Source organism: Ogataea angusta (genome assembly GCF_019207475.1).
Source record: "Ogataea angusta isolate 61-244 chromosome Unknown 61-244_NODE_12_length_299177_cov_91.812086, whole genome shotgun sequence".
NCBI classification, from domain to species: domain Eukaryota; kingdom Fungi; phylum Ascomycota; class Pichiomycetes; order Pichiales; family Pichiaceae; genus Ogataea; species Ogataea angusta.
Window position 1 is genome coordinate 209,585 of NW_025065226.1, and position 25,980 is coordinate 235,564.

At 51.8% G+C, this 25,980-nt stretch overlaps 17 protein-coding genes across 17 annotated transcripts; 16 read left to right on the forward strand and 1 right to left on the reverse strand.

Moving 5' to 3' along the window:
• Positions 1–117: 117 nt before the first annotated feature.
• KL928_005088 (uncharacterized protein) lies at positions 118–965 on the forward strand (the record flags this gene model as incomplete). Its single annotated transcript, XM_043205858.1, has 2 exons — positions 118–154; positions 214–965. 2 exons carry the CDS (start codon positions 118–120, stop codon positions 963–965), a joined length of 789 nt encoding a protein of 262 aa, XP_043057675.1.
• A 132-nt stretch (positions 966–1,097) lies between these two features.
• Positions 1,098–2,255, forward strand: KL928_005089 (uncharacterized protein; the record flags this gene model as incomplete). The annotated part of the gene is made up of 1 exon (XM_043205859.1): positions 1,098–2,255. The coding sequence occupies one exon, from the start codon at positions 1,098–1,100 to the stop codon at positions 2,253–2,255; it is 1,158 nt and encodes a 385-aa protein (XP_043057676.1).
• Positions 2,256–2,407: 152 nt separating this feature from the next.
• On the forward strand, positions 2,408–4,696 carry KL928_005090 (uncharacterized protein; the record flags this gene model as incomplete). The annotated part of the gene is made up of 1 exon (XM_043205861.1): positions 2,408–4,696. One exon carries the CDS (start codon positions 2,408–2,410, stop codon positions 4,694–4,696), a length of 2,289 nt encoding a protein of 762 aa, XP_043057677.1.
• A 99-nt stretch (positions 4,697–4,795) lies between these two features.
• Positions 4,796–5,578, forward strand: KL928_005091 (uncharacterized protein; the record flags this gene model as incomplete). The annotated part of the gene is made up of 1 exon (XM_043205862.1): positions 4,796–5,578. One exon carries the CDS (start codon positions 4,796–4,798, stop codon positions 5,576–5,578), a length of 783 nt encoding a protein of 260 aa, XP_043057678.1.
• A 198-nt stretch (positions 5,579–5,776) lies between these two features.
• KL928_005092 (uncharacterized protein) lies at positions 5,777–6,323 on the forward strand (the record flags this gene model as incomplete). The annotated part of the gene is made up of 2 exons (XM_043205863.1): positions 5,777–5,789; positions 6,037–6,323. 2 exons carry the CDS (start codon positions 5,777–5,779, stop codon positions 6,321–6,323), a joined length of 300 nt encoding a protein of 99 aa, XP_043057679.1.
• A 134-nt stretch (positions 6,324–6,457) lies between these two features.
• On the forward strand, positions 6,458–7,045 carry KL928_005093 (uncharacterized protein; the record flags this gene model as incomplete). The annotated part of the gene is made up of 1 exon (XM_043205864.1): positions 6,458–7,045. One exon carries the CDS (start codon positions 6,458–6,460, stop codon positions 7,043–7,045), a length of 588 nt encoding a protein of 195 aa, XP_043057680.1.
• Positions 7,046–7,443: 398 nt separating this feature from the next.
• KL928_005094 (uncharacterized protein) lies at positions 7,444–9,087 on the forward strand (the record flags this gene model as incomplete). Its single annotated transcript, XM_043205865.1, has 1 exon — positions 7,444–9,087. The coding sequence occupies one exon, from the start codon at positions 7,444–7,446 to the stop codon at positions 9,085–9,087; it is 1,644 nt and encodes a 547-aa protein (XP_043057681.1).
• Positions 9,088–9,167: 80 nt separating this feature from the next.
• KL928_005095 (uncharacterized protein) lies at positions 9,168–10,367 on the forward strand (the record flags this gene model as incomplete). Its single annotated transcript, XM_043205866.1, has 1 exon — positions 9,168–10,367. One exon carries the CDS (start codon positions 9,168–9,170, stop codon positions 10,365–10,367), a length of 1,200 nt encoding a protein of 399 aa, XP_043057682.1.
• Positions 10,368–10,417: 50 nt separating this feature from the next.
• On the forward strand, positions 10,418–11,142 carry KL928_005096 (uncharacterized protein; the record flags this gene model as incomplete). Its single annotated transcript, XM_043205867.1, has 2 exons — positions 10,418–10,570; positions 10,639–11,142. 2 exons carry the CDS (start codon positions 10,418–10,420, stop codon positions 11,140–11,142), a joined length of 657 nt encoding a protein of 218 aa, XP_043057683.1.
• A 397-nt stretch (positions 11,143–11,539) lies between these two features.
• Positions 11,540–11,896, forward strand: KL928_005097 (uncharacterized protein; the record flags this gene model as incomplete). The annotated part of the gene is made up of 2 exons (XM_043205868.1): positions 11,540–11,580; positions 11,692–11,896. 2 exons carry the CDS (start codon positions 11,540–11,542, stop codon positions 11,894–11,896), a joined length of 246 nt encoding a protein of 81 aa, XP_043057684.1.
• A 386-nt stretch (positions 11,897–12,282) lies between these two features.
• KL928_005098 (uncharacterized protein) lies at positions 12,283–13,493 on the forward strand (the record flags this gene model as incomplete). The annotated part of the gene is made up of 2 exons (XM_043205869.1): positions 12,283–13,239; positions 13,329–13,493. The coding sequence occupies 2 exons, from the start codon at positions 12,283–12,285 to the stop codon at positions 13,491–13,493; spliced, it is 1,122 nt and encodes a 373-aa protein (XP_043057685.1).
• A 451-nt stretch (positions 13,494–13,944) lies between these two features.
• KL928_005099 (uncharacterized protein) lies at positions 13,945–18,300 on the reverse strand (the record flags this gene model as incomplete). Its single annotated transcript, XM_043205870.1, has 1 exon — positions 13,945–18,300. One exon carries the CDS (start codon positions 18,298–18,300, stop codon positions 13,945–13,947), a length of 4,356 nt encoding a protein of 1,451 aa, XP_043057686.1.
• A 225-nt stretch (positions 18,301–18,525) lies between these two features.
• Positions 18,526–20,157, forward strand: KL928_005100 (uncharacterized protein; the record flags this gene model as incomplete). The annotated part of the gene is made up of 1 exon (XM_043205873.1): positions 18,526–20,157. The coding sequence occupies one exon, from the start codon at positions 18,526–18,528 to the stop codon at positions 20,155–20,157; it is 1,632 nt and encodes a 543-aa protein (XP_043057687.1).
• A 171-nt stretch (positions 20,158–20,328) lies between these two features.
• Positions 20,329–21,876, forward strand: KL928_005101 (uncharacterized protein; the record flags this gene model as incomplete). Its single annotated transcript, XM_043205874.1, has 1 exon — positions 20,329–21,876. One exon carries the CDS (start codon positions 20,329–20,331, stop codon positions 21,874–21,876), a length of 1,548 nt encoding a protein of 515 aa, XP_043057688.1.
• Positions 21,877–21,943: 67 nt separating this feature from the next.
• On the forward strand, positions 21,944–22,978 carry KL928_005102 (uncharacterized protein; the record flags this gene model as incomplete). The annotated part of the gene is made up of 1 exon (XM_043205875.1): positions 21,944–22,978. One exon carries the CDS (start codon positions 21,944–21,946, stop codon positions 22,976–22,978), a length of 1,035 nt encoding a protein of 344 aa, XP_043057689.1.
• Positions 22,979–23,321: 343 nt separating this feature from the next.
• Positions 23,322–24,650, forward strand: KL928_005103 (uncharacterized protein; the record flags this gene model as incomplete). Its single annotated transcript, XM_043205876.1, has 1 exon — positions 23,322–24,650. The coding sequence occupies one exon, from the start codon at positions 23,322–23,324 to the stop codon at positions 24,648–24,650; it is 1,329 nt and encodes a 442-aa protein (XP_043057690.1).
• A 206-nt stretch (positions 24,651–24,856) lies between these two features.
• Positions 24,857–25,923, forward strand: KL928_005104 (uncharacterized protein; the record flags this gene model as incomplete). The annotated part of the gene is made up of 2 exons (XM_043205877.1): positions 24,857–25,466; positions 25,562–25,923. 2 exons carry the CDS (start codon positions 24,857–24,859, stop codon positions 25,921–25,923), a joined length of 972 nt encoding a protein of 323 aa, XP_043057691.1.
• Positions 25,924–25,980: the final 57 nt, after the last annotated feature.

The window sequence follows — 25,980 nt, forward strand, 5'->3', positions numbered from 1 at the left end:
GTTGGATGAGAATATTTTTGAAAAATTTGACTTGAGGAAAAAAATGAGAAAAAACCCACGCACGTGACATACACAAGGGCCCGCAGCCCCGGCCGTCGCGTCGATTTTCCACTCCAAATGAAATTCAGGAACCAGAGCCAGCACCATGACCGAGGTTATGAGCCGCGGAGCGTTCCTTTCGAGTAAGTAAGCCGTTTCCACACTGACACCCAGACGAGAAGGATTACAACCATGCCACCGACAAGCAGTACGAGATCCTACGAAAGAAGGCCGACCAAGCCTATCAGCAGAAACAGCACTTCTCGAGCGAGTCGCAGCGCGCGTACAAGCAGGGAGACGGCGCTGCGGCAAAGAAGTTCTCGACGCAGGCTCAAAGGTACGCCCAGGAGGCCGAAAACTATAACCGTCAGGCCGCAGAGTACGTTTTCAGGGAGAACAACCTGGACTCCGACTGCAACGACATCGACCTGCACGGTCTGTACGTGAGAGAGGCCCAGTATATTCTCAAGCAGCGCATCATCAACGGTATCAGCAGGAACGAGCACCATCTGGAGTGCATTGTTGGCAAGGGGCTGCACTCGAAAAACGGCATTGCCAAGCTGAAGCCTGCCGTGGAGCAGCTTTGCAACGAGGCCGGCCTGAAAAGCTACATTAATCCGAAAAACACTGGTGTTCTGATTATTGAGCTTGCTGGCGCACGGATCCATGCCTCATGGAGCGACATCAATCCGAACGGCATCGGCGCCATGAATGAGCACCAGAACGTTCCGGACGACGACCACGTCCAGTTGCAAGGTGGACAGCCGCACCAGCAGCAACCGCAGTATCAACAGCAACCGCAGTATCAACAACCGCACCAGCAGCAAAATGCCCATCAGCAGTCCATGTTCGAGCAGCTCAACACTCCGCAGAACCAGAAAATTGCTGTCCAAATCTTCAAAGCTATATGCTCTTGTATCAAATAATGTATTTTAGAGATATTTGATCTAAATTGTGGGGAAGCCACTAGGTATTTCTTTTTTCCAGCCACACACGTGGCGGTGCAAGTGCTGTATCGTCGTAGCGCAAAATCCGAGTGGCGAAAAACATTCCAGCGTATGGTTGCAAACAAGATAAGAGAGCTGATCTCGGCTACTCGAAGGTCTGCGCGGAACATCCGCCAGGCGCTCGACGACGTTGCCGAGCAGCTGATTGCCAACCAGCGGCAACGACAGCTGGAAGTACAGCTCGAACGCGTGCCCGTTCGAATTCCGACAAAGAGTCATCCTCTGGCCAACCGCAGAGCCCGTGGCGTCCAGTTTGGCGCTTTTGGCGGGGCCCAGCGCTACTACTCGACCTCGCGCAGGGCGCCGGTGCATCTCCGCGCAGTCTCAAGATCCTCCGTGTCGTCTGTCACCAGAAACATTGTATACCAGGTGCAGCCTTTCAGAGTCACATTCCGAGCCGGGTGCAACTACGCGCCTTCTTCACTATATTCCAACTTCACTCGCCACAACGCGAGAATGTATTCCACCTACGGCCACACCCTAGCGTCACAGGCAGCACACAACCTGTCGCAGGGACTCCGCGCCTCGATTCTCAAGGGCCACGAGCTGCAGAGCAAGCTGATGGGAAGAGACTCCAACGGCTCCCAGAACGCCAACCAGCACTTTGTGGAGCACAACATGCAGCTTGCCAGAGCCGAGAGCGAGACAGACGGCTGTGTTGTCGAGTTCAGCCTCAAGTGCCACGACCGTGCACTGCCAAAGAAATTCCTTTTGGACGACGAGATTATGCAGGAGTTCGAAAATGCCTATCTTGTGAACGAGTTTGAGCACCGCATGTTGATCTTGAGCGACATCAAACGCCTGAAGGAGATCATAGGCGTGACCGTCATTGAGCACTTGGACGATAGGAACCTGATCCGATGTCATTTTCCCAACTGCGACGTACCCAAGATGGAGACCATGCTTGCCGAGTCTGGAATCCGAAGCGGCGTAGTCAAAGGCGCTGAAAGCCGTTCCGTATCGATGGCTAGCGACGGCGTTTACTCGCTGAGCTCTGCCGATCCATGCGATTCCCCTGATTTTGACTGTTTCGACGGCTTTGTTTCCTCAGACTCTTCTGCTTCCGAAGACGACCCGCTTTTCTTTTTTGACGAGCATCCGGTGCTTTCGTCCAGTGAGGGTCTGGAATTTCTAGCGCCAGATATCCCAGTGAGCGAGATCTACAGCGATATGGACGCGATTATCATGGTTGATGACGGGACTAGGTAGGCTACTTATGAATTGATTTTTAAATGACACGAAACCCGTGCACCGCACGTTTAGTGTAAATAGATAAATAAAAAAGTAGGTGTTTTCTTTGCAATTTATTTGGAGCGTGATTTCTGCTTTCCATGGCACGCAAGAAGAACAGAAAGCAAAAAATGCCGGGCAGCCAGCGCACAGAAAGCTCTGTGAGCGATTTGGAAACTGCCATTTCAGATGATGTCCAAGAAAATGTCAATGAGACAAAAGAATTGCAGGAACCCCAGGAAGTCAATACTGAGGTCGAGGCAGAAGAGCCGGAAACGGAGGGAGATGGCCAGGAGGATGGTGGCGAGTCTGTGAATAATTCAAAACATGAGTCGGAACCCGAATCTCACGACGAGTTCATAGATGCTTCCAGTGTCACTCTTTTGAGCAACGAAGCCAAGCATGCTGATGCTGAGCCGGAACTTGCTCCTGTTCAGGTGAAAGAAGACGAGCTCGAGGAGCAGCTGCCTACCCCCATTGAAAATGACCAGTCTAGTATTTCCACAGCCAAATCAGTCACAATCGAAAAAACAGACAGTTCCGTCAAAGATGATCCACAGAGTTCCGCCTTGATAGCAGAAGCCGGCAGCGTTTCCTCGGAGGTTCCAGCAGAAGAGCCTGTTGCTGAGAAGAAATTGATTCCTCCAGAGCTTCCTCCTCGTGAGCTTCCGGAGCCTGTGCATCGCGATGAAGAGCCTGTTGTGATAGCTGCTGACGACAATATTCCACAAGAACAAAACGGGGAGGAGAGACATAACTCGGACTATTCAATGAAGAGACCCGTCAAAACGCTGCGGAGATGGTTTGCGTTCAACATGAAGGGCTCGGAGGAGTCCAACGGCAACTTCAATGAAATCATGAGCGAGCTTGCCGGCCCCCAGAATCAGAGTCTGGCATTCTCACGGTACTGGGAGAACGTTGAGGATCTCAATTCGCAGTCCACCAAAGACCGCGAGCTGCTGAGTCAGGGAGCTAATGGGATCAGGAGGACTTTCAACGAGATCAAGACAGGAATTGAGTACACTAACGACGACGAGCTGGTGAAGAGAATCGACTGGGAATTTTGGTCTGAGGTTATCAATGACTACAGTTCGGTTCTCGAAAACAAATCAGCGGAGCTGATTGATAATATTACCAAAGGAATACCGCGAGAGCTCCGCGGGATGGTGTGGCAGGTGATCTGTAATTCCAAGTCTATGGAGCTGGAGGAGTTCTTCCGTGCCAATCGCAACTGTGAGAGCCAGTACCAGAAACTAATCAAAAGAGATCTGGCAAGAACGAGTTTTGTGACTAATAGTGCTGTCAAAACGAAGATCGTCGATCTGTACGAGATCATCAAGGTCTACAGCATATATGACAAGGAGGTCGGCTACACTCAGGGAATGGCATTTATTACTGTTCCCTTGTTGATGAATATGGAAGCCAGTGAGGCGTTCTGCATGCTGGTGAAACTCATGAACACATACGACTTCAAGCAGCTATTTGTGCCTCAAATGCCCGGGCTTCACTTGAAACTGTACCAATTCGACAGACTCATGGAAGACAACCTGCCCGAGCTGTATTTGCATCTAAAACGAGAAGGCGTGAGGTCCTCGATGTATGCTACCCAGTGGTTCCTGACTGTTTTTGGCTACAAATTCCCGCTGGAAATGGTGTTGCGCATATATGATATTGTCATTGCCGAAGGCATTGAGTCACTTCTCAAGTTTGCTATCAACTTGATGATGAAAAATCAAAAACAGCTATTGGAACTGAGTTTCGATGACTCGCTACCATTTTTGAAAGACAAGCTATTTTTCTACTACGTCGACAACAGCGGTGATGAGAACGCACCACGAACGCTGACAGATGGCTACTCAAACAGGGAAATCTCTATCGACACGTACAAACTCGAAGACTTTGTGGCCGACTCTATGGCCATCGATATTCTTCCTGTGAACTTGAAACGGTATGAGGCAGAGTTCGTCGAAATCCACAAGCTTGAAGGAGAGATGGAAACCGAAATATCACAGCTCAAGACAAGAAATGGCCAGCTTCTGCGGGACATAAGGAACATCGAGGCAGAATATGCTACACTCAATCGCGAGCACGTAGAAATCGCCAACGAAATGGTACAGGGAAAGATGGAAATTGCTCATTTGCAAGATGAAAATAGGCAACTGCAGGAACAGATCGACGAGCTGACAGAGCGGCTTCGAAGGCTGGAGAATCAAAACGATACGAACGTCGACTTCACAGGCGAAATTTCCAACAACATGAATATGGAAATTCAAAAGACCATGGAAAGAAATCTCGAGGTTATGGAGGAAAATCGGTTGTTGGAAGAGCAGCTTGCACTCGTAACGAAAGAGCTGGCGGACGCAAAGTCTGAGATCAGCGAAGCAAAGGGCAAGTGGTTTAAGAAGGGTGGCTTTTGGTAATGTGTATAGAGCTAAGATACATCTCTACACGGAGACAAAGAATAAATCAAAAAAATACCAATAACTTGTTGCTAGCGAAAAAAGTGTTTGTGCTCTAACATGATTTTGGCGCTCAAAGATGTTGTCCGCGGCGTGCGGGCCTTTTCGAGTACAACAAGCACCATGGGCCGCAACTACAGACATGTGGTCGATCGCCAACTGAAGAAAAAAGTCGAATACAAGGTTGGTGATTTGAAGCCGAGAAGTTTGAGAATACCTGCCGAGGCACCCAAGTATCCGCCCTACCCATACGGAGAATCTCGTATTTTCAAGAGAAGCAACCGTGGACTATTTGGCGGCCAGTTCATTGTTTTTGGAAACAAAGTCTCGGAACATAAAAACAGGGCACGCCGGACATGGCTCCCGAACGTGGTGAACAAAAAACTTTGGTCTGAGTCGCTGAACAAGATGGTGCCCTTGAAACTGACTGCGCGCGTTTTGAGAACAATCACGAAGGAGGGAGGTTTAGACAACTATCTCACAAAGGATAAGAGAGCTAGAATCAAGGAATTAGGCCCCTTCGGATGGAGACTCAGATACGATGTCTTGAAGGCCCAGGAACGCGCCAAGAAGGCTAACGTGAAGAACTACGAAGTTTTGAGTGACATAGAGGGCAACGAGATCAAGGTTTTCTTCAAAGGAACATACAACGGAGAGCCAGTTTCTTTGGTGGTTGGCAGAAGAAAGCTTCTACAGAAACTGTACCCTGTGGTGAAGCTGCACACTCCTGGAAATCTTAGGTTTGCCGCATTCAACAACAGACGCAAGAGTGCTCCTTTTGACGAGCTTCTGAAAGAGCTTGAGCACTACAAGGTGGACCTGAGCGACGTTATTGTGAAATAGATCGTATGTACATAGACATCCGTACACGGGAAGTAACATTATCATTGACAAATTTTCACAGTCACGGACAGCGGTTTCAGGTGTAGAGTTCAAGGGGTGGGTGAAATTCATCAGAAACCCGGATTGTAGAATGGCAGACCTGGGTACTGAATATGAAAATTTTCACAGAAATTGAAAGAATACACTTTACACATCGAAATGGCTAAGTCTGGTATGTATAATTAGACACGCAAGGGAGACACAAAGGTGCTGATTTGACGAGAGAAACGTTGTCATGACGACACGGGCAAGGTGGATATGGATATCGACCGTACGCATACACCATGAACAAGATGATCCAACCTTAATTAATGAAGACAGCTTTTACAATCAATGATGGCTATTTGCCAACAGCACACAACGGCTCTCCGTCAGTCGCGTTTTGCTGTCCCTCACGCACCCGTCACACTAACAATCAGGTATCGCTGCTGGTTTGAACAAAGGTCACAAGGTTGAGGCCAAGGAGGTTGCTCCAAAGATCTCCTACAGAAAGGGTGCTCTCTCCAAGAGAACCGCTTTCGTGAGATCTCTCGTGAGAGAAGTCGCTGGTCTCGCCCCATACGAAAGAAGAGTCATCGAACTCATCAGAAACGCTGGTGAGAAGAGAGCCAAGAAGCTCGCCAAGAAGAGACTCGGTACCCAGAAGAGAGCTAAGGCCAAGGTCGAGGAGATGAACAAGATCATTGCTGAATCTAGAAGACACTAATTGCACAGTATTTGATACGAGCTAATAAAATATAGTATGTGGTGCGAGGTGTAGTTTCCAAACCGTTTAGCCTCCAGCGATCGGGAGTTAGTCTTGCTAAGGAAAATTCTGTAGACGTGGGAGATTAAGGCCACATGTTGAAAGCCGTTCGCACGCGAAATTTGCGGTTTTACTCTGTCAACCACCCTCCCTCGTACTTCAGGAACCCGGCAGAGCCGCCCAAGACGCTGGACCAGCTGCGACGGCCCGCCGTGGGCCCGCCAGAGCCCCCGATCTCTAGCTCTCAAAAGCTGAAAAATCTTGGGATCGGGTTCGGGATCGGATTTGCGTCGCTCACCATCAGCGTCACGCTGGGCATCCTGCTCTACGAGCTGCTGGAAAAGTTGCAAGAGAACGAGAGACAGCTTGCCTTACTCCGCAAAAATCAGAAGGAGATGCTCATCCAGATGCAGAACTACAAGAAGAAGATCACGCTTGCCTCGGTGGAAAATTCCAAGAAACACATGATGATCCAGGGCAAGATGCAAATGCACATTGCACTATTGAGACAGCAATTGATAGACCAAGGCATCGATCCGGTGAGCATCGACGAGGCCATAGAAAAATTCGAGGAGAACGTCCGCATGGAAACCACGCCCACCACGATCAACCTGTGGGTTCCTGGAGAATCTCGCTTGAAATCACTAATACCGGACGCTCACGAATATACCAAAAATAAATAGAATAGGGGTATAAATGGAAAATTTTCGCATAAAAAGTTGTTTTTCTAAATAATGTCTTAACTCAAAGGCGCCCATTAGAGTCACAGGATATGGTTGTCAGTTCATATTTTGTGCTCGGGTTAGCCTAAGATCATAGTGTTTACACCGCCATTCAAGCGAAGCCAGGCTCTACCGGCTTCGCGTGGTCCAAAACATACATCTATCGCACCAACTCTGCGTCCAATTTTTCCTGTGTGCGCTGCTTCACTTTTAATGCGAGCAGTCGAGGAATCGGACAGCAGGGCGATCTCGCGTCCTGGCCATTTTCTTCGTAGAATTTCGTGCAGCACTCGTACAACCTGTCTATCAGTTTAGTGCATCTCGACTCGTTGTAGTTGTTCGCTTTGAGACAATCTGCGATGTTAGTACGGCTCAATGCTTCGTGTACTCACCTTGAATTGCACAGGCCTGTGGTTTGCAAGGGTCTCCGCAAGAACTCATTCAGTATTTGGCCTGGCCAGTTGCTAAATTATATACTATTTTTCAGGTCGTGCGCCGCCTCTTTTAACCAAGGGGAAATTGATGAGTCCTATTTAAGGGGCACAAGAGGGAAAAACAAGTATCTAGTCAATCTCCTTCCGCAAATTCCCACCGTCATGTCCGAAGATGTTCCAGAAGAGCTTTCGTCGGCCGTTTCGAGCCAGTCGTCCATCATCAAGCCCAGCATCCTGGCCTCAGACACGCGGTTCTTCACTTTCAAGATGTTTGGCGGAGCAGGCCATAGTCCTGCGCCCATCAAACTCGAGGACGTGATTATTGCTGGATCAAACTTGGAGCTCCTAGCACACACCAACACATGGGGACTGCTCCAGTTCAAATTACGGCGGCAATCGCTCAAGAGACTGCACGGACTATATGGGCTATTACTTGATCTGTGGAGCTGGGTCCAATGGACGCTGCTGGTTATGGATGTCTACTTCTGGTGGATTATCTATTCTTTAGGGGTTTTTCCCTCGTCAGGGGGCAAATCGGTGGACCCTAGTACTGCCATTTCTCAGATGTCCAATGAGCCCCCATCACAATCTAGAATTAGGAGGATATTACAGTTACGTACCACGATTGGCAACCACGCACTAGCGCACTCGCTGGCAGCAAGCATACCAAAAAATCAATTGATGGTTAGACAAGCACTGGCAGGCAAACGGGTCCCTAAACATTTGATGGTCATCTACGAGTTGAATCCCTTGGTTGTGCCTCCACCCAGAGAACTGCCCACTCCTTACTTGACAGCCGAAAAGAAGATTGTGGTTCCCGAAAAGAAGGAGATTTCCCAGGTGCTATCTGAGAGAGCCGAGTGGGCAGCAGCCCACCACACGCACAAGGCCTCAGAGGTAATGAGAGTGTGTGCGGAGTCTGCAAGGCTGGTCGCATGGGCACTTTTCTCGGGAATGAAGTCCGTCACGCTTTACGAAAGAAGCGGCAACCCTTGGAAAAACTTGGACAGACTGGGGTCAATGATCCAGACAGAGGTATCAGCTCTGAGTGACGGCGAGTCTTTTGAGAAGACCTGGATCAAGCTGTTAAGAGTGAACAACTCCGAGACCATAACGATAGAAAACAGTGAGATACACCATGAATTGCCGGATAGACCATCGGACGAGGATAGTGGACTTGCAAAGTTACAGCCGGCACCGGTGAGCTCGCAGCTGGAGTCGGCCCAGATCTCAGAGACTTATTCTGCAGGAGACGGGCTGACAGTTAAGTTGGTGAGTGAAGAAGATGGCGAGCAAAGAGTGGTCAGGATGGTCAGGAATTTTGTGCAATTTGACGGCGACGTCTCTGATATTGAGTCGTATGTAGACAAAGAGCTGGCTGTGCTGGACTCCCCGGAACTGATTATCAAGTTTGCCAGAGAACGGGGGATGCCGCAATCTCTAAATGGAGCGCCAATCTACAATTTCGAGAACCGTCCATTGTTTGCAGTCACACGGGACCACACCAACTTCCCTTTCTTCATACAAGCGGTCGATCTATACTCGCAAGCCGCAGCTAAAAAAAATTGACCAACTCTGCACAGCCGTAAATATTAGAAAGTCCTTATCGCAATTTGTATTTGCCTTCAAATTACAACCCTTTTTTAACCATGTCTGCGAATTTGGTTGCTGAGCCTGAAGTAAGTTCCTTTGAATTTGTCAATTCCAAGGACACGTATCCTTATCGTGAGATCAAGTTAAAGCCGCCAATTTTCAATGAGGCAGGGGAGTCAATATCCCCCTCTCTAATTATTGGGAGAGCGAGCCACAAAAGCGATAAGTCAGAACGACAGGAAAAGCAGGACAATTTTCTTGTGAATGACGCTGCTGTGAGCGCAAATCACATTCTTGGCTATGTGACTCCCGTCAGCGACACCGAAAAGTCGGCAATCTATATCAAAGACGTTTCCCAGCATGGGTCTTGCTTGCTACGCTTTGGGACCTCTGATGCTATGAGGCTGAAAAAAAACGGGACCCGCATTATGTTGCGCAATGGCGATATTATCGGGCTTGTTGTTCTCGGCAAGTGCCGGGTTAACGATCCATTCGAGATATTTAGATGCACCAAAGTGCAGTTTCAAGTGGTGACCGACTACCGAATGAGATTGCGTGCCGTTCGGCTCAACCGCAACGAGTATCTGAGACTGGCTAGTGAGAATCCTGAAAAGGACCTTTGGGATTGGACGTTTACCGATTTAACCAAGGACGCGGTCGCGTTTGGAGGACTCCAGGACGAGCATCTGGGAGCTCTCCGCGACATGTTTAGCAAGACCTTCGAGCCGCCGATCATCGAGTCCACGTACTTTGGTCCGGGCTATGAGGACTTTTTCGAAGACGACTCAGACTCAGGGAGCGAGATTGAGTGCGAATGTGCCGAACACGGGACACGCTTCTGGGCCCATGGTCTATCGGACTCTGAAAGTGAGGAGACGCCTAGTGAGGAGGTTGACTCTGACCACATTGTCGAGCTTGTGTGCGAGGAAAGCTGCAATCTGTTCGGCAGCAACGACCAAGACTCGGACTCTGCGCCAGAGGAAGATGCCATTCTCAAGGAAGTGATTGCGGAGCGTGTGGAAATCGAGCGTGAGCCAGAAAAGGAGCCCGAGATCAAGATCGAGTCTGACATGGAGGAGCGCTCGTGCAGAAAGAGATCGATCTCAGACGCTACTGTGAGCGTCTACGAGATCCAAGAGCAAGAACCAGCAAGGAAGACCAAGCGGGTGCAGGCCAAGCCGTTTCTGGCTGGCCTTGCGTTTGGCTCTGCGCTGACGTTTGGTGCTCTTTCTGTGTTCGGATCCTACATCGAATAAATGATACCCAGAATGTTATGTTGTTGCTATTTTGTCTATTCTATCAAACTATGTCCGTGTTTTTTATGATTATCGATTCCCAGTCGGATTTGAGCACAATAGCCAGTTCTGCCAGCGAGAGCGTGCCCACTCCCACTGCGAGACCTAGCCACAGCCCAAAGACGTTCATCTTCCAGCTGAACGCCATGAGCACCTCGAATGGCGTGGCTATCAGATAGTAGCATATCATGCTGAGCAGCGACCCGATCCGCTGTCTACCCTGGCTTCGTAGAATGGCCGCGCAAATGACATTGATGCAGTCCAAAAACTGGTTGAAGGCAACCACCAAGAACAGTTTGCTGGCGTTGGCAATGAGTTCTGGGTCGTTGGTGAACAATTTTGTGAGACGGGTTCTGAAAAGAGCCATCCAGCAGAAATTAAAGAGACTGAGGAAACAGGCCGCAAAAAGCGACACGACAACGGCAATCTTGTAGTTCTCGGACTTGGCGCCGATGATGTTGGCGAGCCGTGTAGAGCAGCAGATCCCGACCGAGAAAGGGATTTGGAAGCCGAACGACGCGACGGTCGAGACGATCGACTGCGAGGCCAGTTCCAACGAGTTGAACTTTGCCGACAGGAAAGTGATCACCTGGAACGCAAATGCCTCCGACAGGATCATGAGCACGCCGGGAAGGCCCAGAGAGAAGAACGGGGCCCATTCGGAGGTGAGCTGGCGGAAAGTGGTGTTATAGTGCCAGCATTGGTAGCCGTCGACGAAGCAGATGTAAAGGCATAGAGAGCTGGCGATGAGCCAGTAGGTTGACACAAATGCAAGCGGGGGTGCCAGGAACCCGAGTTTGGGGATCAATAGATGGTTCAGTGCGACGCTGACGGGCACAGCGAGGAATATTATTCTGGTGGGAGCACTGAACTTGTTCTGCGATTGGAGGTATCTTTTGGAACATTCAAACGTCACAATGGCAGGAATGGCAAAGGGCATCACACGGAGATACTGTGCGCACAAGCTGGACAGGTTTTCGTCTCGAGTGACCATATAGATAGCCGATCCGGCATTTAGCCAGAATATGCCACTGGGAATTAAAATCAGCATCAATATCACCGTGCAGCGCTGGTAGTACAGGCCCACTTTGGAATAGCTGCCTGCTCCAAAAGCCGTTGAGCACAAGGTATCCATGGACGTGGAAAATCCGTTGACTATCACGGGTCCTGTGACGTAGAACGTAGTGAGCGACAAGGAGCACGCCGAAAGATACGTCTCCCCGAGCCTGCTCGAGAAGTAGATCGGAATCATTATCTGGAAGAGGTACTGGAACACGAACGTCAGAAGCACCGGAATCGAGTTGGTGAGCACGTATCGAGCCTCGTTGGAAAACGTGGTGTCTGCGGGCAGAAGCTTGAGTCCCTCAGGCTCCTGGGTATATGACGGCCCGGACGATACTGGAACAAGCGGCGACGACTCGTCAGGGGACTTGGACGACATGGTGGACTGGCGTGCTGGAGGAACGAATTTTTTAGCGGATAAGATTTAGTGCCGCTAATTAGATTTGTGGTGCAGGGGTGTGCGAAGCAGATGATTTGGAAAGGAGCCACCCTCTAGAGTAGGTGAAGGACATTATCGGACGACGGTGTAAAGGCTGTGTTTGTGTCTGCTAAGGGGGGGTAGCAAAGTAGTTAAATTGGATGATTACAGTTTTAAGAAATATTTATTATTAAATATACCAGTGTGCTAGAAGTAGGCTAATTGATTGCGCCATGAGTGAATGTGATGCTACTGGAGAGCGCTTTTGGGCTTCCTTAATGGCATCAGCATTCCCCAAACCCCGAAATACACGTCTGACATGGCAGAACCGTCGCCAAAATGCTCCTCTTATTTTCTGCTACCGTACTTTAATTTTTCCAAAATATTTATTTAATTATGAGCTCGCCGTTTTCTGGAAGAGCTGGCTTGCGGTCGCCGCGCAAGAAGCGACCCGAGGACGAAGAGCTGCGGCTGGCGAAGCTACGCAGTCCGGCGAAACGGTCGATGGCGGAGCTCAATCGTGCGGCGGTGGAGCGGGCCACGCGTCTCAAGCTGGAGTCTCTGCAGGACGACGAGGACGAAATCGACGCCGAGGAGATGGCTCTGGCAGACCGAATAATTGCCGAGAGCAAAAAGGACGGACTGGCGCCTCTGGAGCTAGAAGAGAGCGAGCACGAGAGCGGCGAGGAGTCGGTCAGCGAGTTTGAGGAGGTGGAAGAGGCCGAGGACGATCCGATGGAAAACGTCGACGAGGGCGTTTCGTCGGACGAGGAGTTTGGCGGAAAGCGAATACGGCGTCCGCGCAGCGCTGTTCGCACGGCTTTCCGCGCGTCCAGCTCGCCAAGTGCGAGCGTTGCGCCGCTGAAGGAGGCCGATCTCAAACCGCTAAAAATGAGCACAGTAAAGCTGATGGAAGTCCCCAACATCGACAGAACGGAGGACCTGCTGCTGAACTTTGCGGACGAGGAAAAGTCGCTTTTCTACGACGGCCACGAGGGCTACTTTGAGCAGCAAAAGCTGAAAAACAAAAAGCCCGGGACGGCGTCCATGGCGCTGGCTCCAGAGCTTAATTACGAGGAGTACGAAAAATACAGCAAGATCCTGGAATTGTCCGCCGAGCACCAGATAGCGAACCTGAACAACTACTACCGGCTCCAGTTCCCCCAGTGGACGTTTGAGCTGCAGCAGGGCTTCAATTTGGTTTTCTACGGTGTTGGCTCGAAACGTCTTTTGGTGCTCGAATTTTTGCAACGACATTTTCTGCCCGCGGTGCCCGGCGCGAAGTGTCTTGTTGTCAACGGGTACAACCCGGACTTCCGTCCCAAGACGCTGCTGTCGATGATCCAGGAGACTGTTCTCGGGATCAAGAACCCGATAGCACCACACATTCACGAAACACTGTCCAACATTAAGGAGAGCTTTGCGCAGAACAGCGATCTTAGGTGCGTCCTGCTGGTGAACAACATCGACGGCGAGGCGCTGCGCACGGACAGAATGCAACAGGTTCTGAGCGAGATCGCCGCGATCGAGCAGGTGCATTTTCTGTGCACCATGGACAACCTGAACATGCCTATTTTCTGGAACTCCAGCATGCATTACAATTTTAATTTCATCTGGCACAACATCACCACATACAAGTCGTACAAAATCGAAAACGGGTTCAAGGATCCGCTTGGGCTGGGCAAGAGCAACAAGTTCGTTGGCACACAGGGTGTCAAGTACGTTCTGAGCTCGCTCACGGCGAACGCCAAAAACCTGTACCGGCTGCTGATTCTGCAGCAGCTGGAGAAAATCGATCTGAGCGTGAACCACGACGACCTCGACAAAAGAGGCGCCACTAAGGGCAGCACCAGGTACAGTCTGCTGCTCAAGGAGTTCTACCAGCAGTGTCTGTCGGAATTTATTACTTCTAACGAGATATCTTTCCGTACGGTGCTGGGAGAGTTTGTGGAGCACAAGATGTGCACGCTCACGAAAAACTCTGCCGGCGCAGAGATTCTGTACGTCCCGTTCACGGTCGACGAGATGGAAAAGCTGCTCGAGGAGCAATTTGTATAACTAGCTGTGTTTTTTGAACTGGAACTTCGACCGACACAATGGACACGTAGACGAGCCAGAGCTCTTGAACCATCTGTACAGACAGGCCGAGTGGAAGTTGTGTTTGCACGTCGGACACACCTTGTTTGGCGTCGAATGGTCGATGACATGGACGATCGAGTAGCACACGGCACAGTCGTCGTAGTTGTCGAAGTTGGCCTTGACGTTGTTCTTGAAATGCTGGATGGCCTCCAAAATCGTGCCGTTCTGGAAGTTGATCACGTACTGGCACGAGAGGATCCACGATTTCCATTTTTTCTCGTCCACGCCGATCCGTGCTGTTCCGTTCACGCTGATCGCCGACAGCGGGTAGTTCTTCGGCAAAACGATCGACATCTCCAGTTTCTGCTCGTCGATTTGGTACACGCAGCGCACCTCGTTGGTGGTTCTGTTCAGCCGGATGCTGAACTCCGGGTCCTCGATGGTGTCCTTTTTCTCGAGTCCTGCAAGCGTCTCGTCGATCAGCAACGGACTCACGTTCTTGACAATAAACGTCTCAATCTGCGACTTGTGCTGCTTGTTCCTGATCGACTGGAACCACGTCTGCGCGGTATTTCCGCCAACGTGCTTGCAGAACAGATACATCAGATGGTACAGCAGGTCGTCGCCGTCACTGTCGATGACAGAATATTCCACCAGCGCGCGGCGGTTGTCCTCTGTCGGCTTGAGGTCCATGTCGAACAGAAAGTCCAAGAACTGGCCCATACGGTCTTCGCCGAGCTCCAGGATGTAGTCCTGGCGGATTTTCTGTGTGATGTTTTTGAAATGGTCGAAAATCAGGTACCAGCTCCACAAATATTTATTGGTTGCAATTTCGCTTTCGTCGGGTAGCAGCACGATATTTTCGAGCAGCGGTGCCGGCAACTTGGTTTCTTCGTCCTGGTTCAGCGTTGCCTCCACGACAAGCGCGTCTTGCAGCTCTGGAATCACTCTGTGTAACAGGAATACGGCCAGTTTCTGCACCTGTGTGTTGGAAGAGGAGAGCAGCAGGAGCAGGTCGTCAAATCGCGATTTGTAAGCTGTTGTTGGCACCTGGTCGCTGAAGATACGCGTCAGCAGAGACAGCACAAGAAGGCCAGCCTGGCCGGACGCAGGAGCAAACAGCAGCTCCACTAGGTCTGCATAAACGTCTTCCTCGTTCCAATCGACCTGGTGCTCATGAAGCACGGCAAACAACTTGAGCGAAAAGTATGCCAGGGTGGCGTCGTCGTCGCCCGAGCTGAGGATGCTGAACGACTCAGAGCACAGCGTGGCGCCGAGCGCCAACACCTTCTCGCTAAAATCGGACGGATAGTTGGTGTCGCAGACATGATAAATTTTTTTCATGTAAATTTCAACAAATTGGCACAGCGCGACTCTGACCGGCACAAACGAGGGCTCGTACGCGTCTTCCGACTCTGGCCAGCTGGCGAGTCCGTTCAGCATCATGCCAAATCTCTGGGCAGGGAAAAGCTGGACGTTTTCTCCGATATAGTCCAGATCGAGGTCTATAAGCATGTTTAGCAGGACTAGGCCCTGTAGACCGTTGGTGGTGGTGGTATGTCCGCGAATGCCCAAAAGGTTGGCACACGCCTGGTTGCGCACGCGGTCGAATGCGGCGGCAGCGAGGAATTTGTTGGCGCTGGTGGCTAGGATGGCCAGTTTCACGGGGTCGGTCACTCTATTTAAATTGTAGCCGTTGAATGTCGACAATTGCATCGCTTCGAACAGTTTCGTGAATATCGTAGCCAGAACGCGCGCAGCGTAGAACTGTACAGCAGGAGAGGACCGAAGATAAGTCAGAACGCCAGAAAAGTCGTCCTTGACGAACTGCTCGAACAGGCTTGTACCGAAATTGAGCTCGGCAGAAACGCGCAAGTGGAAATCGAGAGCTCTGTTTTCGTCATCCAAAAGGCCCAGAAAAACGTAGTCCAGAGCAACCTCGCCGACAAGAGCAAACTGGAACGCCAGCTCGCAGCTCAAAAGGCCCGCTTTGGAAGCCAGCTCATAATAAAATACGATCTTCTCCAAATAGGTTGCAAACCGGTCTGCAGCAGTCAGCTCACCTGCTGGAAATAGATAAACTCCCAGTCCCAGCTTGTTTGAGACGGCAAGCCGGTGGTCAACGTTATCGACCAGCCCAGCCAGCTCGTCGACCACTTTGTCCGGTAGCACTTTCGAGACAAGCTGGGGTTTTGTCGCCAGTCTCTCCAGGAGCGCCGTTCTGTCGGCCTCGACGACACCCTTCTGAAGCGATGAGATGTACAGCTGCTCAAACCGCTGGTCGCCAAGGTTCTGCTCCAGCTTGTCCAGCAACGAGTCGGCATCCGCACTGCCCAGTCGTTTCCAGAGCACAGCCAGGAACTTCTCGTCTGCAAACGCAAGAAAAACGTCGTTCTGGTAGTGCCGGTTGCACTTTTGCAGAAACATCGCCGTGTCCGCCTCAGAGAGTTTGCTGAACATGTTGCGGAGCACGTCCGGCGTGAGGAACTGGAACATGTAGTCGTCGGCGTCGGGGGCGGCGGAGTCGGATTTCTGGTGGATATACGTGCTCACTTTGTCGCATCTGGCAGGATCGAAGCCAGGGATGTCGGCAATGTACTTCAGGAACAGCTGCATTTTGTCGCTGTCGAGTTTGGCAGCGACGTCGTTGACGGCGTCATAGATTTCCACATTGAACTTGGACCCTGCTATGGCCACCAGCAGAGCAAAGACAGGCTCGAAAAACTGCGGCGTGACGACTTTCGACGCGTCGCCGACGAACGACTCGACCTGAGAGCGGAACTGCACACTGTTCGACCGCACAACGCTGTCAATGACGGAAATTGCCAGGGAGGGCGGCACGTACTCGTCCTGCAGGTCTGTGAGCGACTCGATCGCGTTGGAAACCAGGTCGTCGAGCAGATCAGACCCGACGTGGAGCAGCAGACGCACATAGTTGTCGACGAACACAGCCTCGTTTTTCACGACCAGACCGAGGTCCACAAACTCCACGGAGCGGCCCGGCAGAGCGTTGAGGATCTCAGAGTTGAGGTCCAGCAGTACGTCGCCGTCGTCGTCAGTAACTTTCGCGGCGCCGGCGAATCCGGAAATCACGTTGGCGGGCAGCTTGCGCGAATCCAGCGCTGGAACCAGCACTTTGAGCACGCGGTCGACACCACATGAAACTCTCTCGCAGTAGCCGAGATAGCATGTCCACGCGTGCTGGGCGAAAACGGCAAATTTTTCGGACTTGACGTCCTTCTCGAGGATCTCCAGCAAAGAGTTTCTGGTCTGGTCGTCCTGGGGCAGCAGCGGCAGCAGCGTGGCCACCACCGAGTAGTAGTGCGGATCTGAGTTTAGAGAGCCCAGACGCAACAGATCAAGAACGCGCTGGGTGGCCTTTCTGATGCTAACGACCGTCTGGGAGTCTTTTCTGAGGAGCGCGACGACGGTCTCGAGCACAGGGATTATTATTCCGGAGTAGAGAGCCGAATTTTTTTTCTCCAGATTGAGACCTCGAATAGCAGCCTTGGCAAGGTGTTTGAACAGCAAATCGCCCAGCTCTGTCTGTAGCAGTCGCTGAAGCAGCACATACATGCCCTTTTTGATCTGGAGGTCCCTGGACTCGAAAAGCGAGACAAACTGGTCGGATTCAAGCAGCTCTGATAAAAGTGTCTCGTCGAGCTGTATTTCGCCGTTGTTCTGTCGGGTAACCAAACTGGTCAGCATCTGCACTCCTGCTTGCACCGTGCGCAGATACTTGATCTCGCTCTCTTCCTTGCCGACGAATCTCTCGTCCGAAAGCGTCTCTATGGTCTCGAAAAGCAGCAGCTGGTGGCAGTAGGTGAGCAATTGTTGGGCGAATATTTTCCACAGATTGCTGGTTTTCTCCGGAGAGTCTCCGAAGGCAGCGGAAATAGACACTATGGTGCCCTTGGAAACAACACGGTCGTTCTCAAAACACCCGCTCATCCAGATCCCCACGGTGTCGCGCAGATACTTGACGTATTTCTTGCCGAGCAGCGCCACCAGCTTCGACTGGATCTGGTGCGCGGTGAGTCTGACTTTCTTCGAGTTGTCCGTTGCGAGTTTTGCGTACAGCTGGCACCACGACATGAGCACGAGCTCGTCCTGGAACTCGGCGTCGCTGGAGTCGACAATCGAGTGCAGATCGACAATGGCCTTTTCTCTTGTCGTATCGTCTCTCTTCAGAAGGGCTTTGAAAACGAGTTTCAGGTTTGCCGACGACAGCAGATTCGGGTCTGGCACGCCCGTGATGTAGTTGAGCGAGACCTCGTAGCCGTTAGTGCCCAACCCGAGGGACTGGCCAAACGAGCCAAACGAACGAAATGACATATTAGAGAACTTTCTGTGAAAAATAAAATTAAATAAATTCCGGAGAAACCGTCGACACAGACGCCCTGCGTCGACAGCCGCCTTAAATTATTTGCACTCGTCAAGATTGGCGATTCCTCATGTAGCAAAAAATAAACATCCCCCCCTGTTTACAATAAATAAAAGTTTCTTCCTCACATCGGTCACAAGACCTGCCATAGCTCGTCCAATTTGCATTCCACAAACATGCCCCGCAAAATTGCCATCGAAGCTATAGAATTTCTCAAAGGCAGAGTGTATCTCGGCAGCTACGACTACCATCCTCAGAACACAGACGACCTGGTATTCTTCACCGTCGAGGAAGCTCTACCGTACAACGCGTTTCATCTGGATTTCGGTCCCTTGCATCTTGGCCATCTGTATAGGTTTGCCGTCACTTTGCACAACATTCTGAACGACAGTGCCAACAAAAGCAAGGCTGTTGTGTTCTACTCCTCTACGGGCGCAAAACAGAGAACCAACGCCGCTTGTCTCCTGTGTTGCTACATGGTGCTTGTCCAGAACTGGTCGCCGCACCAGGTGCTCCAGCCGATAGCTCAGCAGGAGCCTCCGTTCTGCGGCTTCAGAGACGCAGGGTACTCCCACGCCGACTTCGAGCTCACCATCCAGGACGTCGTGTACGGGGTCTGGCGCGCCAAGGAGCGCGGTATGCTCGACATCACCTCCTTCAATCTGGAAGAGTACGAGCAGTACGAGAGAGTGGACCAGGGAGACTTTAATGTTATTTCCAAAGACTTCATCGCATTTGCATCGCCCAAGCAGTCTCGACCAGGAGCTCCTCTCAACGAGCCTTTCCGCAAAGTTTTGGATTATTTCGTCAGCAACAACGTTCAGCTGGTGGTGAGACTGAACTCTCACTTGTACGACAAGAACGAGTTTGAAAAGAGAGGTATAAAACACATTGACATGATTTTTGAGGACGGAACCTGTCCAACCATGGAGTACGTCCAGAAATTTATTGGAGCAGCAGAAACCGTCATCCAGAAAGGCGGCAAGATCGCCGTTCACTGCAAGGCCGGCTTGGGCAGAACAGGGTGTCTGATTGGCGCACATTTGATTTACACACACGGTTTCACAGCTAACGAGTGTATCGCATACATGAGAATGATCAGGCCGGGAATGGTCGTTGGGCCGCAGCAGCACTGGCTGTATCTGCACCAGAACCAGTTCAGAGACTGGCGGTACACCATGGTTCTCGACGACCAGCCAGATGAGGCCATTGGAGGACTGCATTCTTTGGTCCCGTACACGGTTATCGAGGAAAGAGAGGCCCTTGTGGTTGACACAGAATTGCGCCGCCACGTCCTGACGCCAGTCCGCAGACGCAAAGTCTCTGGAACGCTCAAGATCGCTCAGAAGGCTGTTCCCATGGAAAGCCCCGGCCAGCCTCGCAAGTACCGCTCGTCCACGAAGGAGAACCAACCATACTCCAATTCTGACGAGGAGGCCACCTACGAATCTATTGGGCATCAACTCTCCAGCCCGCAGCGCAAGAGTGCGAGACAGGACGAGGCATATTACGGCTCTGAGTACGAGATGTCAGAGAAAACGAAGAAAACCAGCCCGCAAGGATCCCCCTACTTCCGCCGTGTTTCCACGACCACAACCACGACCACTACAATCTCGTCATCTCCTACGCATTCGGCATCCAACGAGTCGGGTGTTTTGACTATCCCTAAGCAGAGAGCATCTCTAGGGTCCAAGGATGGAAAGGTGAGAGGAAACGGGTCTAGATTGTCGAGCTCCAACGAGAAAGTGATAGGCAACGTTGGGGTGAGAAAGGTCTCTGCTCCGAGAAGAATCACGTCAGGGGTGTAATGTTTTTGTTCGCTTCGTATTGCTCTTTCAAAGCTATTAGTGCTAAATAGATTCTAGTTGAGTAGTCACTAGCCTCCACAGCCTCACGTAAAAACGTAAATAATAAATATTGATATATAACAAGAAGAAAATACAGTTGATTTATCTTGTCGGCTAAGCTATTCCTTCACAATGAGCAACGGAAACGTCAGCAGCCGACGCAAGTCTCTTATTCCGCGACGAACCGTGACACCCACGGGGTTGCTACGACAGACCAGTGGGGGGAACAGCTCAAAAAGCATGCTTCCCATGCCCTCCTCCATCAAAGGGGAGCCTGCCCCTGCTGAATATCGAACGCCCAGAGAGTATATAGACATTCTGGAGGCGTATGTTGATCAGGATCTGATTTTGGAGAAACAGCAGACCACGCAGCTTATACAGAAGATCAATGTGGTGATGGCCCAGATCCAGGAGCTTACAAACGAGAAGAACCAGATCATTCGCGAGAAACGCAAGATACAGAGTCTAATAGGTGACCTCAAGGCAAACTACGAGAATCTCGACAAAACACTAGTGATTAAAAACAAAAGCATAGACAACGAGGTGCGACACAACAAGAGGCTTTTGGAAGTGAAGAAAAAGGAGCTCGACGAGCAGTCGCGCGGAAAAGTGCGGGAGGTAGAGCTGCAGATACATGAAATGATGCAGTCCACGCTACAGGACGAGGAGGAGGACCGTGTGCGTGCGCAGGAGCTGACTAATTTGGAGGTACAAAACACAGAGCTCGAGGAGGAGTTGCGACGGTTGCAGGCTGAAAACAAGCGCAAGCTCAACGATGTGCTTACGGAGGTGGACACCGAAATAAGGGAGAAAAACAGACGGAAGGAACAGAACTTGAGTGAGCCGCGGCGGGCGGTTCTTGAGCTGAGAGCTAATCTGGAACGAGCCAGAGATGACTTGTCGAAGAAGGAGGAGTCGTTAAAACAGCTGGACTGCGCAATTGAGCAACAGAAGTCTGCTCTTGACAGTATGAAAAACTACAAAGGAACGCTGGACGAGCAGGTGTTGGAGCTCGAGACGCAGAAGAACGAGCTGGTCTCGAAATTGGAAGCAGTGAGCGCGAAAGTGGAGCTTTTCGTTGAGACAGACTACGCCACCGCACAAGACGAATACTCTGTGATCCAGGAGAAGGTGAACAGTGAGAGACTCACGCGTCTCAAAATTGAAGACGAGATAATGGAGCACCAAGGCAAGCTCCGGGTCATGGTGGAACCACAAGCGCAGGTGCCAGGTGAACTGGACGACACCGTGACCGACTTTCTGGAGGACCGGGTTCGTGTGTTTGTTGAGTCCGCATTGATGGGGGTAAGCTATATAATTCTTCTGGTCCACGCACAAGAGGACTATTTTGGAATTATTCAGGAGCATTTGGAGACACGCAGATATACACAGCGATACGAGAACTGGCAGATTGAGATTTGCGAGCCCGCCACCAGCCACACAGCACAGCGAGAACTCCAGGTGACGAGTTTCAACGCCAACACGAAAAAGACACTCGCGGCGAGCGTCATCTGCGTTGCGGTGGACGGGGGCAGCATCTCTGCCCAGACACGAGAGTTCTGCGAGAGCAGAAAAACGATGGTGATCTGGGGACGCAGAGACGTCGATGAGACTGTCGGTGCGCTGTGGCAGGTGCTGTGGACGTTACCGACTGCGAGACGAGATGCTACGCGGATGTAGATCGCGCACGCACGACCTTTTTACTAGTGGGTAAAAAATTTCAGGAAAATTAAATATTTCACCAACCATGATGAGACCTCTGATGTTAAAGGGTCACGACCGTTCGTTGACCCAGGTGAAGTTCAACAGGGAGGGAGACCTTCTTTTTTCCGTTTCGAAAGGTAAAGAGGCGTCCGTCTGGTACTCGTCGAACGGAGAGAGGCTGGGGACTTTTGTTGGCCACAACGGTACCATCTGGTCGATCGACATTGATCCCGAGACCGACTACGCGGTGACTGGCAGCGCCGATTTCACTGCCAAGCTGTGGAAGGCCGAGAACGGACAGTGTATTCACACATGGACGCTGGAGTCGCCGGTCAAAAGAGTCGAGTTCAGCCCGGACGGCAACCAGGTGCTGATAGTTACGGACCAGGTGATGGGCCAGACGGGTAAAATCAAGCTTTTCGACATCGACCACACACAGAACGCGCAACCTTCCACTCCGAAGCTGGAAATCGTGAACGAGGACGGTCCTGCCTCGAGATTCACTGTGGCCGGCTGGTCGTACGGGGCATTCTACATTCTGGCAGCCCACGCGGACGGAAAAGTGAGCAAGTATGACGCCAGGACGGGCGAGCTGCTAGGCAGCACGAGAAACCAGGAGATGGTGCTGACGGACCTGCAGTTTTCGCCCGACAAGACGTACTTCATCGTCTCGTCCAAGGACAAGACGGCGTGTCTGTACGACGTTGACCGTCTGTCCCTGCTGAAGCGGTACACCGCGGACGTGCCGATGAACTCCGCATGCATCACGCCGGTCAAGGAGTTTGTGATTTTGGGAGGAGGTCAGGACGCAAGAGAGGTGACCACCACGTCGCTGTCGGAGGGTAAGTTTGAGTCGCGGTTCTACCACAAGATTTTCGAGGAGGAAATCGGCCGTGTGAAAGGCCATTTCGGCCCGCTCAACTACGTGGCTGTGCATCCTAAGGGAACGTGCTACGCATCTGGCGGAGAAGACGGTTTTGTGCGTCTCCACCACTTCCACCGGTCCTACTTCGAGTTCCTGTACGACGTGGAAAAAACCGCCCAGGCCACACAACAGTTCGAGATCGAAGCTAAATAGAAGTCAACCTGTCTATTGGGTCTACGTAGTGAGCATTTCGTCTACCTTTTCGCGGCCTCGGCCTGTCTGCGCTCCTCGGCCGCCTTCTGCTTCGCACGCAAGATCTCTGCGTCGCGTTCCATTCTCTTCTTCGGGTCGCCCTCCTTCTTGTGTCCCTTCGCTTGCTCCTGCTGCTTCTTCAGGTTTCTCTGTCTTGCCAGCTCTCTCTGGTTGCCCCGTGCCATGGCCGATTGCAGCTCATTTTCCAGAAAAAATACAGACTTATAATCTTGATGCCCGGTGCGAGGGTGCCGGATCTGGCTCGCGGCTCAAACCAGTTTCTCTGTAGTTTTGTGTATTTACCATGATCAGCGCATTCTTCGTGTACAACGGCAAGGGCGAGGTGCTGATCTCGCGGCTGTTCCGCGACGGCGTCCGCCGCAACGTCTGCGAGGTGTTCCGCATCCAGGTCATCTCCAAATGCTCCGATATCAAGTCTCCCGTGCTGACCCTGGGCTCCACCTCATTTCTGCACATCCGGCACGGCGCGCTGTGGATCGTCGCTGTCACGCGCTCCAACGTGGACGCTTCAGTTGTTCTCGAGTACCTCCATCGCTTTGTGGACCTGCTGAAGCGGCTTTTTGGGTTGGACAACGTCTCCGAGGACGACGTCAAGGCCAACTTTCCGCTCGTATACGAGATCCTGGACGAGTCCATAGAGTCCGGCCACGTCTCCAACATGGACCTGTCCACCTTGCAGCCGTTTCTGTCGGCGCAAGCAGCCGAACCGGGCAGATTCAAAAACAACACCGCCAGCGGCCTGCTAGCAAAGGCAGGCTCCATCAGACGCAAGTCTGCGGGCAAACTCCCGCAGATCATCAACGCTCCGCTCGACACCACCGCGGCACCGCAGCCCTGGCGGCCGCAGGCGCTCAAATACAAGAAAAACACGGTCCAGATCGATGTCATCGAGGACTTCAACCTGCTCACCACGGCCAACGGCTTTGTGCTGCGGTCGTTCGTCGAGGGCCGTGTTCTGATGGACTGCCGTCTCTCCGGCATGCCAACGTGTCTGTTTGGCCTCGTCCACCAAAACCAGAGCGACGCTTACCAGGAGTTCAAATCCAGCGACTGCACGTTCCACCAGTGCGTCAACCTCAAAGATTTCGACGAGCACAAAATAATCAAATTTATTCCTCCCGACGGCAAGTTCGAGCTGCTGAGCTACCGCACAGACGTGGATAACCCGCCGTTCCACGTCTACACCACTAGAGAACCCCACAGCGGTGGCTCCGAGTCGTCCTACACGGTGGACTTGGAGTCTGCATATCCGTCGGACGTCGCTGCCACTAACGTTGTTCTCCGGATCCCTGTGCCGCAGGGAACGGCAAAACTGCGAACAAACACGGAATCAGGCAAGTGCCGACTCGTCGAAGAGGAAAACGTGGTGCAATGGAGCCTCAAGAAAGTAAACGGAGGCCAGAAGCACAGACTGCAGTTTGCGGTGCCGAACAGCCGTGCCGACGCTGTGGCCGCAAAACCGCCGATCTCGCTCAGCTTCTCGATCGACTCGTATTCTGTGGGAGGCCACAAAGTCAAGTTCTTCAAAGTGCACGAGCCCTCCATGAACTACGCCACCGTCAAGAGCGTCAACTACCTGTCCAGAGCGAAAAGCTACCAGATCCGTATGTGATGGGGACATCCGTACACCAGATACGGACGCAAAAAAATAAAAATAAGGATTTATTCGTTTCCCCGCATAGAGCTGTTTCGATGCTGACGAGTCTGGTGCGAGCGCAGCGTTTTGCGGCGATACTGTTGCCGCAGGGCTTCCGCAGTGTGTCGCAGATGCGGCAGGTGGAACTGTCGTGGTTCGACGGGCCCTCGAACACCAGGTCCATGGAGGACAGGGCGCGGTATCGGATCAAGAAGCGACTGGACGAGCTTTTGCACGAAGCGGTTCCCTACGGCGATCTCAAGCAGCTGTTGCACAGCAGCTTTATTTCCAATAAGCCATACACTCTTGAACGAGCGACAGACCGATATCTAGCCCAGTTCGAGAGATCATCTGATCGTCCAGATCTGCCGGGTGCAGATATCTCAATGACGAGCCACGAGTACTACAATGCGCGCAAACAGAGGTACGAGGCGAAGCTGAATAACTCCCAGACCATCGACCCGCTCTCGTCGCCAGGATACCTGAAATTCTTCAAGGAACTGCGAAGGGACCACATTGGCATTTCGCGGCTGCAAAAGGCGTACTTCGCACTGCCCCAGCCGGCTCCGTTGTACATGCAGACGCAGGATCTGGAGTATCTCATACGGTATCTGTGCGGCTGTCCCCATGCTTTGCGCAAAGACGCTTTTGGAGTGCACTTTTTGCACGACATGCACAAATCGGGACTGAAGCTGGGTCTCGGCGAGTTTTTCAAGCTGCTCAATGCTCTGAAAGGCATAGTGACGCTGGACTCCGTGTACACGATGTACAAACAGCAGTGTGGCGTGTCTCGTACGTTTATGGGGCGCATGCTGAACTACTCGCTGTCTGCGCGAAATATGGCCGGATGGGACTCCGACACTAAAAGTGCGACGGCCATGCTCCAGCATCGGATACTGAGGGACCTCGTGAATCACAATGTTGTGCCCAACATGTATCTGATGCAGCAGCTGCTAAAAATGGGTCGCAGAGCGCCCGACTCGCTGTTCCTGCTGGAGATAACGGAGCTGGCTTTGCACAGCCGTGTGGTGCACAGACACACCGTACGCACGATAGCGTACTGCCTGGAGCAGAAGCAGGAGGAGGATCTGGCTGCCGACTTTTTTCAGGCGTACAGACTGCTGAACGACCGGTTCGACACAGATTTGGACCCAAGCGTGCAGTTCCAGCGCGGCCGGGTGCTGGAGCATCTTCTGGAGCAGACAGCAGGGAGCTGGTGCGAGGTTGTGTACTAGGCAGCGCGTGGTAGCAGGCCAGTTCTGGAGAGCATTTTTTTCCTTTATACAGAAAACCTCTTAACACCGCC